Below are 16231 nucleotides of genomic sequence, written 5' to 3'. Positions count from 1 at the left end.
AAAAATATTTCAATGCTATGCACTTGCTTTGTTAAAATATATACATCACTAATATTTTTCCTTTAAAAATGACTTATCGATTAAATTAAAAGCTCATGCCTGCACTTTCATATATAATGTTAGAAACAATATAAAAGTACAAGGTTATGATAAATGATAATAGTGCCAAATAGACATCTGTCCCAAACCTAGTAATTAGATTAATGACTTTCTATTTCTATAATATATATATATATATATATATATATATATATATATATATATGTATATATCAAGAGGTCAAAATAAAATTGGATCTTGAAACTGGCTGTCCACCAAACACATTTTTCTGTTTTCCAATTCTTTGCGCTGGCAAAAAGGAAATATTTTATATTAATGTCTACACTCTAGAATGCTTGGCCATGTCCTTTCTGATGATAAATAATAATTTAGCATGCGTAATACTAAATTTATATTTGTAAATACTAGTTTAATAATCATTATATGCAAATATCAAATTTGAAAATTCGAATGCTTGTGAAATATTTAAAAGATTGTCTGAGCATTCCAACGGTTTATAATTTTTTTAAAAAAATTTCCAAGTGAATTTTGCTGAAAAATAATTTCAACATCTAACTATTCTTTGCATGTTCAACTTAAAATATAGTAATTATTTACAAGATTATTTTCTTTCATTTAAATTATAAATAGAAATTAGAAAATCATTTCCTTTCTGATGTCCACTTTGTTTGAAAAATTTACTTGAGACAGTGACTTTATTGCACTATTGACTTATCAATAAAACTTTCATAGAAATGGAAAGATGCCCCACTAGAATGACAAAAGTCATTTGGGCATTTAACAAGTACATTTTTTTAGCCACCAAATTAATTTTGAAAATATGAAAAAGAAAAAAGAATCAAAATTTCTTTTGTTTTAATTGTACATATTGGACCTAGTCTATGACCCTTAAAAGGACACCTTTTTCTGTTCATAATTATTTAGTTTCCTTTTATGCATAATAATGATTGGTCTTTTTCCTGCTTTCTTTCCTTCTATATTGATAATAATATTTTTCATCAATTTGTGGACACATAGCAAACAAGTTTGAAAGATTTTGTGACCTTTTCCAATTTAAGGCCTTGGTAATTATTGGTCCCATACTCACGTTGCAAACATGTTAGACATATTTAAGGCAATAGCCTAATAAATTAAAGTTATCGAGGACGTTAAATATGGTATATGAACCTAATGAAGAACAAGAGAAGATGGGAAACGGTAAAGACTATTCGTATGTCATGTGTATAAATATACATGATTATCACTTATTCGTGATTAATCAATGTATATATTCACTCCATTAAATTACTTAACTACGATAAATTGCATCTATTTGGTGTAAGCATTCGGTGCGGATAAATATTTAGCAATAATAAACTTCCCAAAGAGGACAGTACAATAGTAAGAAGAGGTAAAGTTTGATCGAGGATTGTGGTGGGATGAATATGACCCACTCAACAATAATCAGCGGTCTCAAGTTCTAGTTGTGAATCCTAATAGAAAGTGATTTTCCCTTTTAATGAATCTTACACGATGCGAATTTGAATAAGTCGAGAATCTAATGCTAGTACCAAACATTGGGCGGGAAACTAAAAAAAGAAGAAGATAATAAGTCAAACCATAGTGTTTTACGAGTTAACATACGAGTGATCATGGACAGTGTTATAAAAGACATACACATAAAGTAAGGCGTTTAATATGACATAAATTGCAATGTTAATTTTAAAGCGTTGAGTGTAAATCCTTGACTCTTTAATTTTAATTATTTTATAGATATTTAATTTAAATTATCATAAATAAATAAAATGTAATTAAATTTCTTGTGAATTGTGATTTATCCAACTTTATATATAAGTGTTCCATTTATTACTTGTCAAATGTCAAAAGATCCATTTTAGGCAAAATATCATTGTGTGTTTAAGTTACATAACAATAAGTGGGTAGTAGTATAGTAACCTATTTTTTAAGTTCATTAACCTCTTTTTATGCTTTCTATTGAGCCGAGGGTCTTTCGGAAACAGACGTCTTACTTTGATAGGAGTAAGGTCTGCGAACACTCTACCCTCCCCATACCCCATGTTGTGGGATTCCACTGGGTTGTTGTTGTTGTAATTACATATGTACATTGAAAAATAATTAAAAAAATCTCTTTTACTTTCTTAGATGTTACTTGTCGGTCATATAGAGATTGACTTTAGAGTTAGTTTAACTGATTAAAGAAATTAAAAGTACCAAGTTTAAATGTAAATCTATTTTTTTAATAAATAAACAGATAAATATTAAATTAGAAGTGTAATAAATACGTCTAACTCCAGGACAACTTAAACTTTCAAGTTAAACAAAGTGTAACTGAAAAAACACCGTTAATTACGTGATTAATAAGCTAAACTGTCTTCCAACAGTAGTTAATTATGTTAACAGATATGTCAAAATCCTCACAGATTGTTTGGATGGTTTTTAGTTTGTTACCCATTGTATTGTATAGTACATGTCGTTAGTTAAAATATCGTGTTTGTTTTGATTTTTACTTAAATTGTATCGTATCCTATCATTAATTTCATCGTTATGAAAGGAAGAAAAGTCTCATTTTCTGTAACAATCAATTTGATGCGGTCGCTGTTGAGTAGTTTGTTATAAAATGGGAAAGTGGTGAACACATCGATGGCTTTTAGCCATTTCTTTGGTCATTTTAAGTCCTTGTCCACTTTTTACATTTATTTAAGAATATATTTATATATTAGTATTAAATACTTGAACTTGAACTTGGGGCTTGGGGCGGGCTGAATAAAAATTAATTATTTTATTTTTTTACAGAAAATCAGTTTATTCGAATTTAATTTTTGGGGGACACATCTGTTTGTGAAATAAAGTAACTTTAAGGAAGAGACCTAAATTTTGCTCAATAAATTAATGAGAGTTCCCTGTGAAGTATAATCAGAAAAAATATACAAGTATCGTATTTGTGGTCTGTTGTATCCTGAAGAAGATTATCAGTATTTTCCCTAAATCAGTATACTGGCAATATCTTCTTTAAGGAAAGTCGTTCTCACACCTCAAGCCTTTGTTTTCGCTTTCTTCTTATAATTTTCTAACAACATCGTAACATTATTTCTCCTTCTCATTTAGTTTTTACTTTTATTTTTTACCCTACCTTTTTATAAAGCTCTATCCCGTATCCATTTTTTTTTTTTTTTTATAGATTTATCCATAAAACAATACATTATGAAATAATACGTAACACTCGTTTAAAAGACCCCGTTAATTACGTGATTAATAAGCTAAACTCTCTTATTGACCTTTATGTTAAAAGCAGCTAATTATGTCTTATTGACACTTAATACGTAACAGCAGCTAATTATGTTAACAACAATGTTTAAAATTGTTAATCACTTATTGACCTTTTTAGTACAGACAACTCTCCAGTTATCACGCGCACATGGGGCATGCTAGCATCAATTATATTTTCCTCCCTTCGTTCATTTTTATTTATCCATGTTTAACTTGACACATATTTTTAAGAAGCAATAAATAAAATAACAGTTTTATCATATTACCTTAATTATTATACATCATCTAAATAATTGAAATGAATAAAACATACTTTTAAAACTTGCACAACTACTACTCTCTCCATCCCATATTACTTGGTCACTTTTCCTTTTGCACGCTACTTAAGAAATTATAAATAAAAGATTGTATTTTACTACCTTACTCCTATCTCTCTTCAATAAATACATTCTAATTAATATTGATTATTTTCAATAACATTTAATACTAAGGGTAAGATGGAAAAAATTTAATTAATTTTATCTTGATTTTGTAAATGAACAAGTAATTTGAGACATATATTTTTAGTAATGTGGCAAAGTCATATGGGACGAAAGGAGTAATAATTTTTTAAAATTTTCAACCCAATATTTAATAAAATGTCAAATTATCTCTTCATTTGTACAAATAAAAATGGGTATCTATTTTTAGCGGAGAGTGCTTTTTTTTTTCTTTTTCTTTTTTTTCTTTTCTTGATCTACCTATTTAGAACAATATAAATAGGACACAAAAAAATTGCAGAAATATCCTCTATAAAAATGGAAAAAAAATTAAATGAACTCCAAAAAAATTGAATAAAATTTTACTCGTAAACTGTGATCTGAGATTTGATAGGTTTCACTAAACCCTATAAAATCATTTTTCTTACATCATCTCTCAATTTCAGTGTCATATATATTGTTAGTGTATCATTTGTTATTGTTTGTATATTCAAGAACCATTTTTTAAAATTGTTTTTTTTACTATTTTTGATTGGTAGCATTGAGTTCATATTATATATTACTTATATAAGTGGTTTCTTGATCTTTACTTTTGTAAAATGCTAAACTTTTATTGCATTTTTGGTATTTAAGACTGTTTTGGTGTAGTGGGGTTGTTGTTATTAGATTGATATATGAGAAAAAAAAAGTGATTGATTGTGACTTTAAATATTGTTTGGAGAATTGGGGTCTGTTTTTCTTGATGAATTTGATGCATTGTTTGTTTATTAGATTGGCATTATTAGATTTGTGTAGTGAAAGAAGTTTTGTGGTGTTTTTGAGCTGATTTTGTTGAAGTGTTTGGAATTTGGAAGTGAAATTTAGTGAAAAGATTCAAACTTGAGGAGGATAAAGTGAAAAGATTCAAACTTTAAGAAGATAAAGTGAAAAGATTGAAACTTTAGGAGGTGAATTTGGTGCATTTTTTATTAGATTGGTATTACCAGATTCATGTAGTGAAAGAAGTTTTTGGGCTGATTTTGTTGAAGTGTTTGGAATTTGGAGGTGAAATTTGGTGAAAAGATTCAAACTTTAGGAAAAAGATTGGATGTGGATGAGTGGAGCTGATTTGTGATAGTGTTATAAGTTTGGAGGTGAATTTGGTACATTCTTTTATTAGATTTGAGCTGATTTTGTTGAAGTGTTCCTAATTTGGAGGTGAATTTGGTGCATTTTTCATTTGATTGGCATTAATAGATTGGTATAAGGAGAAGTTTCTGCCATTTTGAGCTGATTTTATTGAAGTGTTCCGAATTTGGAGGTGAAATTTAGTAAAAAGATTCGAACTTCATGGTTTTGAGCTGATTTTCTTGACGGGTTTCAAATTTGGAGGTGGAATTTAACTTCACGTTTTTGAGCTGATTTTCTTGAAGAGTTTCCAAGTTTGGAGGTGAAATTTAGTGAAAGATTCGAACTTTAGGCGTATTTGAGCTGATTTTCTTGAAGTGTTCCAAATTTGGAGGTGAAATTTAGTGAAAAGATTCAAACTTTAGGCGTTTTTGAGCTGATTTTCTTGAAGGGTTCCAAAATTTGGAGGTGAAAAGAATCGAACTTTAGGCGTTTTGAGCTGATTTACTTGAGGGGTTTCAAATTTGGAGGTGAAATTTAGTGAAAAGATTCAAACTTTAGGAAGAGTAAAGTGAATTTTTTTTGGATGTGGATGAGTGGAGGGGGGCAATGAGAGGTGAAATTTTATTATTAAGAGGACAACAATGACTACAGGGTCATTGGGTCTTCGTTCTTCAGGAAGTTATGGTTCTTTACAACAACAACAATTTCAGAATAATTCATCACCAATACAAACAACACCACCTATTCCAAGAAAGCCCCCAAAATTGTTTAAGGAGAAAGAAGGATTGTTTTTCTGGATCTGCAAATTCGCCCCTCGAAAGAATGTCGGAATGCTGCTGTTGTGTGTTGTTTCTGCTGCAGCTTTTCTGTGGGTCTTGTATGTTGGCAAAGGTTTGGTTTATATACATCCGCACATTGCCACTTTTTCTTAGATGTGTCATATTGTATGACTTTGGCTCCAACTTTTAGTTTAAAGTTGAACTGTATGTTATGTTGACCAGAGCTTGAGCTTTAGTTTGGTGGTCATAAACTTGAAAACATTAAGATGGAGAATTTGTTTATGAAGTAGTCCTAAAAATTTGAAAATCTTATTTATGTTAATTTATAGAGTTAATGCCATAAGGGTTCGTTTCGTTGCTAGTTAAAGTTATGTAGGTAGTAGTAATGCAGGGATTACTTATTCAAGCATTAGTTATTCCATCTTCGATCCTGCAAAAAACAATACATAGATTCCCTCCTAACGTATATATCAGTTATGCGGGATTGTAAACTGGTAACTAAGTACCGTACTTGGATTGCTAAATTTTATACAAAGCAACTAAATGCTACCAAACATGGTACTAGCTATGTTGGTTTTAATACATCAATAATTTACTTCCTAACCTGCAACCAAACAACCCGTAAGTATTGTGGAGCTATTGAGAGGTTCTTAGTCTGGTAAATATTAATTGGCAGCCTCGAACTTCATGACATTTGGCTTGTATTTCCAATGTTTTTACTTAATGAGGAGATTTTCCTGATCTTGTCTAGTTTATGCTAAAGATTTTAACGAGCACCTTTGCAGTCCAATTTTGTACTTCTGTGATTAAGGGAATGCTTTTGGTTCGGCTGTTCCATATATTGGTGCTTGTCATCTTTTACTTTTTCATCCCTTAGGTCTTCTTTTCTACCTTCTACGATGATCAAAATTTTCAACTCATTTTCAGGTGAAGTTGCAGCGGAACAAAGTAATGGGATGTTTGCTCCAGAAACTGTACATAAATATATTTTTAGGGGTATTGAGTCAATAAAAAAAACTAATGTTGGCCGAAGTGCATCAACTATCCAACCTCCTCTTCTTCCTCCTCCTCCTGTATATTTCAAAGGATACACTCTTCCTCCTGGAAATCCATGTGAAGGCTTCACATTGCCACCCCCGCCAGCAGATAAGAAGAGGACTGGACCACGACGTAAGTTTGAAAGTCTCGTAATACTCTGAAATTTTCTCCTTTGAATATATTGAAGGTCAGAAAATATAAGTACTCAATACCGAACCTCATTTTTCCATTCCTTTTGTTATTCAGCATGTCCGGTGTGCTACCTTCCTGTTGAACAAGCTATTGCATTAATGCCTGAAGTGCCGTCCTTTTCTCCTGTTGTTAGCAATTTGACTTACATCCATGAAGAGAATCAGAGTAAAACCGAGTTTGGAGGTTCAGATTTCGGCGGATATCCTTCGCTGATTCAGAGGAATGACTCATATGACATAAGAGAGTCAATGAGCGTGCACTGCGGGTATGATATGTTCTCAACTTCGGAACTATATGAACATAAGGGTTCACCCACTTATTTTTTTGGATAATTACCTTTTTGGACCACCCTAAAGAATAATGGCTGGCAAATGTATGTGTTGTTTATTAAGTGAAAATATACATATAACATACATAAGAATACCTGTAGTATACCTAATTAGTGTATATGTTTTGTATTTGGCTAGCGCCCGTAATTAATTTCGGCCGACGGGCCAAATGGTAGTGATATAGATTATTGTAATTTTCACAAGATCCTATAATTTAGTGTATTTTGTGATTTTCCATTCCACATCCAATTGACAGTTTTGTTAGAGGAATGAGGCCTGGACATCAGACAGGTTTTGACATTGACGATTCTGACCTTCTTGAGATGGAATCTTGTCAAGGTGTCGTGGTGGCATCGGCAATATTTGGTATTGATCTTTAATTCATTGATTGTTGCATTTGCATTTGTATCTGATGGACTTTAGTTTTAACAAATTATATTATTGATAAGGGGCTTTTGATTTGATACGGCAACCAAAGAATACCAGTGAATATGCAAAGAAAAATGTCTGCTTCTATATGTTTGTGGATGAGGAAACAGAGGCATTTTTGAGAAATTCAAGTGAGCTGAACAGTAGCATGAGAATTGGTTTGTGGAGAATTGTTGTTGTTCATAACCTACCTTATGATGATCCGAGGCGAAATGGAAAGGTAAGCGTTCGTATTAATACATTGCCTAGATAAATAATGGTTGGATTTTGCAGCCATAACCAATAGGGGATGTGTATATATGTGAGTGCTTGGTAATTAAGGCTTCCGAAAATAAGAGTGCATTGGATGCATTAAAATGATTTTTGTCAAATTGATGGCAGAGTAAACACAAAGTGCATTTGTTTTTTCATGGTTTTCTCAAGTTCTTATTTGATGCAGAGCCATATTATACATATTCTAGCTGCAGAAGGCATTTTAACTTTTGCTTTTAGCTACGCCTTTATGACACTTAATATTGATTTTAGACGTGGTTACTTGTTTTTCCTTATTTTTAGTACTTTTTGGAGAAAGAAACTATATAATGATTGAATAACTTCGTTTAGCAATTTAAAACCGACGTCTCGTCTGGTATCGTAGTTTTGGCTAGCATTCTGTAAGTGTAAGTTTCTATTCATCCTTGTATTCTGTATTTTATTTCTTCTTGGAACAATTAATGAATAGAGAAATATTACTAGTCTTTCTTTATTGCGGCATTAGGAAAATTACCCTCTTAACTTAATGTGATCAGCAGCAGGGTAAGCTTTCAATAGTAGTTCTTTTCGTCTAGTTTTCATCTGCATATCAGTCTTCTTGTAGGGAAGCTTAGTGTGTTTTTACATGGATTAGAGTAACAAAGCCATGCTGCTTTTTATTTCCTTTTGTTTGGCATTGGCTGTTGTTTTTATATTTCAATCCAATTTTTAGCCATTTGGTACAATCGGCATTTTTCTGTGCTGGATATATGATTGACACAGTTAGCTGTTTCGATAGCAAAAGTTGTTTACTGTTAGAAAGCCAAGTCATTCACATGTCTAGTCACATTGAGTTTATGTAGATTTGTGACATGTATTTGTTGCCACTGCAGGTTCCAAAGCTTCTACTCCACAGGCTTTTTCCTAATGCTCGTTATTCTCTGTGGATTGATGGAAAGCTTGAGCTTGTTGTGGATCCTTATCAAATACTTGAAAGGTACATCCATGACCCAATCGACATCTAATACATGCAAAAGCAAAATCATAAATAGTTCATTGTTGCATGACTTAAGATTAAAACCAAGTCTAAACATCTTAAGAAATTCCTTTTGTTAAAAAATGGTTAAAGTTTGCAAATTTGAACATTATTGATACATATGCGCTTTGTTGCTCGTCACAAGTTGATTCGCTGAAGTTATTGTATTTCAATCAGGTTCTTGTGGAGAAAAAATGCCAGCTTCGCAATATCAAGGCACTACAAGCGCTTTGATGTGTTTGTAGAAGCAGAAGCTAATAAGGTGGCTGCAAAGTTCGACAATGCTTCCATCGACTTCCAGGTTGAATTCTATAAAAAGGAAGGACTAACTCCATATTCCAGGGCTAAACTTCCTATTACAAGTGGTAAGTGTGTGGTTCTCTTTTTCGATTGATGTTCGTTAAATTTGAGGGAAATAGTCGGAAAATAAGATTTAACCTTAAACACCAAGAAAGTCCCATCAAATCTTAAAAACTGCAACACAAAAAACTGCACTAGACACCAAACCAACATAAAATTAGCAGAAATTGCACCTCAAAAAGCTGCACCAGACTATAAAAATAAATCAAAAATAACAGAAACTACAATAATTTTACCTCTAAATGTGAGTTCTCACTAATTTCCCTTTCTTCATAGTTCTCATTAAATCTAACTGACAGAACGTTGACTTTTGGCAAACGTAAAGGACCAAAACTATTCCGTGCATACACTACTTTGAACCTACCCTCAAACATAAGGGACCGCTTTTGTCATTTTCTCCTTTTTTCTCATCTTTCTTTACGTTCTTGTAATGCCTCCCCACTCACCACCCTAATGTAGCCGATTTCAGTTTGATAACCATGTTAACGTACTATTTATATGCAGATGTCCCTGAGGGATGCGTAATTATAAGGGAACACATTCCGATCTCCAATCTCTTTACTTGTCTTTGGTTTAATGAAGTGGACCGTTTTACTCCAAGAGATCAAATAAGCTTTGCCATTGTGAGAGATAAGGTCATGTCAAAGACAAATTGGACTGTGAATATGTTCTTAGACTGCGAACGGCGTAACTTTGTGATTCAGGTGATCTTCGTATCTTTATCTTCAGAATTTTCAGTTTAATTTTTTTTTTCTTTAAAAAGAACTGTTTTCTGCACCTGGTCCCTTGAGGATTTACACCGAAAGATCATTATAGGCTAATGTGTGTGCCTTGTTATACGTAATTGCTTTGCTGATCCACATATTTGATACTCCTTCTGTCCCAATATATGTGACTTTTTTTTTTTTAGTTAGTCCCAAGAAGGACACCTTTCTATATTTAGTATTTAAATTTACCATTTTACCCTTAATGAGATGATTTATAGCTATACAAATATCTAAAGCTTAATTTTTTAAACCATAAGTTTCAAAAGTCTTCCTTTATTTCATAAACTCCGTGCCCAGTCAACACCATCACATAAATTGGGACGGAGGTAGTAATAGTTTTAGCTACTTGTTTAGATGACCTTTCTGATTTACTTCCTGCATGCTGGATAGCAAAAGATGCAAATCAAATGCTCATTTGGACTGCATCTAGCTGTATCTCAGATAAGGTGAAAGATTAATTATCTGCCATTTTCTTCTTTTGTATCTGTAGGGGTATCACAGAGACGTTCTTGAGCGCCCGACTCCACCTCGTGCAAGTATAATCGTTCACCCTCCACCGCCTGTAATCCTGAAGCTCAACAGACCTCACCAAATGTTTCATCGTCAACTGTCATAACTACTCCAATCAAAAAGATCCCCACGAAGCGTGGAAGAGAGAGGAAATCCAAGCGTCATAGAAAAGTCATTGCTGGAAATAAAGATCCTAATTTCACTTAAAAATTTTGAATTGAGCAAATTTTTATTTTTTTCCCTTCCCTGTTGTCAAGTACATCAACCGCGGGTTAGGAACTGTGAAAGATGAGTGCTATAGCTGTTGTTTCCAAAAACGAGTCAAGCATCAAGTTCTTCATAAAATTCTGTAGAGTGTCAAATTTATCTAATTTTTTGTTGTATATATTTGAGTCTTAGCAAGTATTCTCATAGCAATTTTATACTGCAAATTGCCTTATTTTATTGCTAGCTTCATGTAGTATTTCTTCTCATAGAACTGTTGGTTCTGAAGCAAAGATGAAATTCAATTTCGTTCATACTGTTGTCTGTTGTGTTGAAATATTGGTTTTTCAAGTCTTGTGAAAGTTGATCTAAAGCATGTTTGATCATGCTTCTAGAATCTGCTTATTTTTAGTAGGTACTTTTGTCAACCACACTTGTCGGAAAAAGTAATTTTGGAGAGTAGCAGTTTGTGTTTGATAAATCAATTCGGAAAATACTTTCGTCAATATTAGGAGGTTTCAAAAGTGCTTTTGGAGAAATACTACTTTTTATGCTTTTAAAACTTCTGCTGCTTCTCAAAAGCACACATTTTTTTTCCTCAAAAGCTTAGTTAAACATCTTGACTCTCTAATATAAGCATATTTTTTTAGGAGGAATTTTTACACAAATAGTCGGTTGGATTCAGTGTTTATTTTTCCTAGCCAATATGCATAGATTATACATGGTTATATACATATTATATATGAATTATACATATATTATATATATGTCAGCTATTTTTAGTTTAAGCAGTTGGGTGAGCGACTATTTAGGTTAATTCTAAAAAAAGAAATACTTTTGGCTTTTCAGAAGTTTGACCAAATATACTATAAATATATTCAATTCTTAGTGGGTGGGGTGGGGGGAATGTAATTGTCAACAGTACGTAGTATGAGAACATGGTTTGGATCATAGCAACAAACAAGACAACATGCTGATTCTAGTATTAATTTGTCATATGAAGGTGACCATTATGAGCTTCACATGGCTATGGCCTATGTTGTTGCTTGAGCATGTTCTTTAATTTAAAGCAGCCAATTTGCAAATTTTATCTTGCAACTGGCTATTAGAGGTCAGAGACAAATTTAGAGCGGGTTCAATAAGTTTAACTGAAACCATTACTTTCATTTCAATTTCAATTCATAAGTACATATTCAAAATATTTTAGACAGAATACCTAAAGATCCTCCTAAATCTGACGCGTTTTGTTCATATTTATCTTAAATTATACCTAATCTTAATTACCTCATGTACTTGTGTTTTTTATAATCGATATCTCCTCAAATAATAACTGGTCCTAATTACGCCCTACTTGATTTTTATATAATCCAAGTGATTTTAAATGATGTTTGGATGTGAGAGTGTGAAACAACAACCACATATCATATTAATCTAATGTGTAGAAAATTCTGAAATACCATTCTTTTATATTTAGCCATTCCAACAGCTATTTCTTGATATCCTTTCATATATTTTCTCTATTCCTCCAATAAAATACAGCTGCCAATTATTCCTTCTTTTCTCATTTATTTTTTGAAGGGTTGACGATTATACAAAAGCCAAGTACAGGGGATAATTAGTACAAATTGTTGTTTGAGAAGGTAAGAATTATTAAAAAGCCAAGTACAAGGGAGTAATTAGGATCAAGTATAGTTTAAAGAAAATCTACATAAAACGTGTCAAATTTAGGAGGGTTTTTAGGTATTCTGTCAATATTTTATGCGTGTGTATTAGACTCTTTTTGAATCTTCTGACTATAAATTGTAAAATTTGAAATGCCAATGTCCGTTTTTAAGCCATCATTTCAAATTTGTCCATATGTATTAACTAGTGAATATGTCCACGCTTCGCGTGGTTGGGAAGAAAAATTACTCACATTGTTAATTAATCTATGTAATGAAGGAACTTATATTAAATAAAAAAAAATCTTCTGATAAGACTTCTTATTACACAAAATGGTGAGTAACGCCACTTTTTTTTTCTTGGCGACATAACTGATCATTAATCAAATAAGCAGTCTAATTGAAAAAATATACTAATTTGTATATTCATGGTCTTGTAATAAACATGTAAAAGCACAACTTTCTAGCAATTGAAAACTATAAACAGTAAAGCTACCTTAATTCTTGTAAAGAAGAGAGAAGTAATATTTAACCTCTTAACTCTCCCACTTTCATAGACAAACAAAGTGATAAAAGATATTGAGAAAAAGAGAAGATCATACAAATAAAGATCCAATAATGTTCATATTTAGCAGGTGAACCCGCACATTCCATGGCAAAGTGGCGATATCTGTATTTGTAAGCTAATTGAATTACATCTTAAATTGTCTTGATATTAAATGTGAAATATTAAGCAAACAAAAATGAATACGGGAATAATGGAACATATAACCCTATAAAATTCTAAAAGTTTTTATCGGTGGATAGCAAATATAACACTATAAAAATAGGGGGACTATATCACGGGAAAGCTATTATGAAAAGTATATTTAATTTGAAAATCTATAAATGATTAGTTTAGCAAGTTACAATTTTATATAAAATACGACGTGAAAATTTGAGTAATTAAAATGTGAAAGTTGTTTAAGTCACTGCTAACATAAAACTAAATTCAACTTCGTATACATTTTTTATACCTTATCTTTTCATTTTTTTCTAACCTCAAAAGATAATTATCACTTAATAACTAAAGACGAAATTCATGGTATTCATCAATATGAATTTCTTTAGATAATACAGAATAAAATAATAGTACAATGGTATAATAGGTTATAACATTAGTAGATGATGGAATTGGGTAAATCTTATATTCCTTTTAAGTCTTACTGAATAATCTTTTGATTTGATCAGAGGTTACATTGGTTTTCATATGAACTCCCCAATAAATATTTGTTGATATGAAAATCCACCAAAATAAAACAATGGAAATATAAAGATAAAAAGCACATCAAACTATCAAGCTCTTCGTTTCTCAACTCAAAATTATACAGAATTGAAACCCAATTCCATTGTTTGTCTTTCATTGTCACTGAAAGATATTTGGCGGTAACTAAAAAAAAAAAAGATGTGAGGTGGTAGAATTTGCTGCCTTCATCTCCTCCATCCTCCTCTCTGTATTATATATTGAAAGCTATTAGCACAATCAAGATGGATTTTGGGTTTTTGTGGATATGGCAAGTGGCAAGTACTTGTGGAGGAATCTCAAAGTTATTAAAAGTTGTTAGTTATGCATTATCGGGTTCGAGTTCTGGGCATGAAATCGTCTTTGTTAAGGAGCGTTTTACTTTCCTAATGTGCGATTTTGAACGAATTTAATCACACCTCAATACATACAAATCATTTGAGAGAAAAAAAGTGTAGAAAGTCATTATTTTTGTAGAGTTCTGTAATTAACTGGGACATCATTGTAATGTATCAATATATTCTTTTCTTTCTTCACTTTTTGATCTATTTCCGAACCTTCTATAATAAATGGAATTAATCAGTATTCTTGAAAAGTTCAAGATTCTGAAATTGCAATCTATGTAAGTTATTTTTGGGCTCCAACCTTGGGTATCGAATGCATATCAATATAATTAAAGACGCCCATTTTTCTGATCTAATAAAGTGTTATTTTTATGGGCTATATATAAATCTTATATCATAAGGTATGTATTTTGTATGTGTAGAAATCTAGTTAACTCTTCAGTTATAATTAATGGGTTCATAACTGAAGAGTTACACCTCTCCTGAAAGGTTACATCTGAAGAGTTATGTCTCTTCCGAAGAGGTGTCTCACTATTATATATTGGTTGTGATCCCTAAGTCTGTTACTAAATTATTTTCCTCTCTGCCCCACTAAGAGAAGTATCATTAAGAACGTAACAAGATTTAGAAGATCGCGACTTCGTTCATTCGATTCTTACCATGAATCAAGGTAAGAACCCTTACTAATCTTCTAAATTTAAATCATTATCTAATGATTTACTTGCGATCTTGTGTACAATGTGTAAAGTTTTCCAACAGAGCTGTGTAAATTAGACATCAACATAATGTATCTATTCTTTTCTTCTTTTCACTTTGGATCCATTTTCCGCACCATTTATAATATGTAGTAGACTTTATTAGTATTGATCTGAGAAATAATAACATGGTATATTGTTATCGGCTACAACAAATAGAAGTACAACTAAAGGTGTGTCCCTCATGTGGGCTGGCAATGAATAAAATGCAAACATCTTGTGTATGAGTGTCGTGATCGTAATATATATATATATATATATATATATATATATATATATATATATATATATTGATTGATTGAACTTCTGCTAATTGTTTAAAGTAACTTCTTGTCTGAACATGTTATGGTTAGCATTTATATTGCATAGCACATGGGGTCATTTGCACGATTGACCTTCAAAGGCACTGGTCTTTAATTTTTGTCCCTCAAATTGTTGGTCTTTAATTTTACTTTCGTTTAATATCCCAAGATTCTGGGTTCGAACCTCGGCTCAGTCAAAAAAAAAAAACGAATTTCGCAGGGCAAAGGTTTGAAGCAAAATTAGGCCTATATTCAGGCAGAGGTTTGCTTTAAGGCAAACTTTTACCCAAAATTAGGCCTTAAGGCAAACGTCTGCCTTAAGGCTAAACTTTCGGGCAAAGTTAGGCCTATTCAGGCAGAGGTTTGCCTTAAGGCAATATGCCTAACTTTGCCCGAATAGGCTTAATTTCGCTACAAACCTTTGACTTGCGATTTTTTTTTTAAAATATTTGACTGAGCGGGGATTCGAACCCGGAACCCATAGATTTTTAGGCGAATGACAAAATTAAAGATTTCAAATTTGAGGGACAAAAATTAAAGACCAGTGCCTTTGAAGGCCATTCCGCACAAAAAAATGTAGCACATTACAAGGTAGAAATGGCATAAAGTAGCTGCTTTAAGCACCCTATTTAAAACTATTTAAAGTTTAGCCAATTTGTGAACAATTTCAGACCGCCACTGCAACTTCTTCTTCTTCCAAAATGTTGCATCTGTTGATTTTGGTTATGTTATTGTTTATCATTGGTAGTTGGGGTCATAAGTCCTTATTTTCGACCAACTGGGGCAGAGCTAGAATATAGCTTACGAGTTCAGCCGAACCCAGTAATTTTGATCCAAAATATGTATTTATCTTAAGAAATTCTTTAAATATTTAGAAATTATTAATATTTAAAACTCAGTAATTTATGTGAACTAGAATTCGGAAGCCGTAAACTTTAAATCCTAACTCTATCCTACTTCCCCCTATTAATTTTGAAAACAAGCTTCTTGTGTTAGCAGTTGCTGTAACAGCTATTATAGATAAAAAAGGAACTAAACTTACTTATGCACGCTTCATTATTTATTTTAAATTTGTGCATGTCTATTGCGTAGTAAC

General features: G+C 31.9%; 1 protein-coding gene across 1 annotated transcript; it reads left to right on the top strand.

Annotated features, from left to right (window-relative positions):
- Positions 1 to 4108: 4108 nt before the first annotated feature.
- On the top strand, positions 4109 to 11105 carry LOC132617144 (probable hexosyltransferase MUCI70). Its single transcript, XM_060332081.1, has 9 exons — positions 4109 to 5807; positions 6623 to 6865; positions 6980 to 7190; positions 7511 to 7620; positions 7704 to 7903; positions 8808 to 8911; positions 9128 to 9315; positions 9815 to 10014; positions 10568 to 11105. Exons 1-9 carry the CDS (start codon positions 5558 to 5560, stop codon positions 10691 to 10693), a joined length of 1632 nt encoding a protein of 543 aa, XP_060188064.1. The 5' UTR covers positions 4109 to 5557; the 3' UTR covers positions 10694 to 11105.
- The last annotated feature ends 5126 nt before the right edge of the window (positions 11106 to 16231 follow it).

This window comes from Lycium barbarum, chromosome 11 (assembly GCF_019175385.1).
Source record: "Lycium barbarum isolate Lr01 chromosome 11, ASM1917538v2, whole genome shotgun sequence".
In the NCBI taxonomy this organism is placed as follows: Eukaryota; Viridiplantae; Streptophyta; class Magnoliopsida; order Solanales; family Solanaceae; genus Lycium; species Lycium barbarum.
Note: the sequence above shows the minus strand (reverse complement) of the source record. Positions and strands in the feature narration are given on the sequence as shown.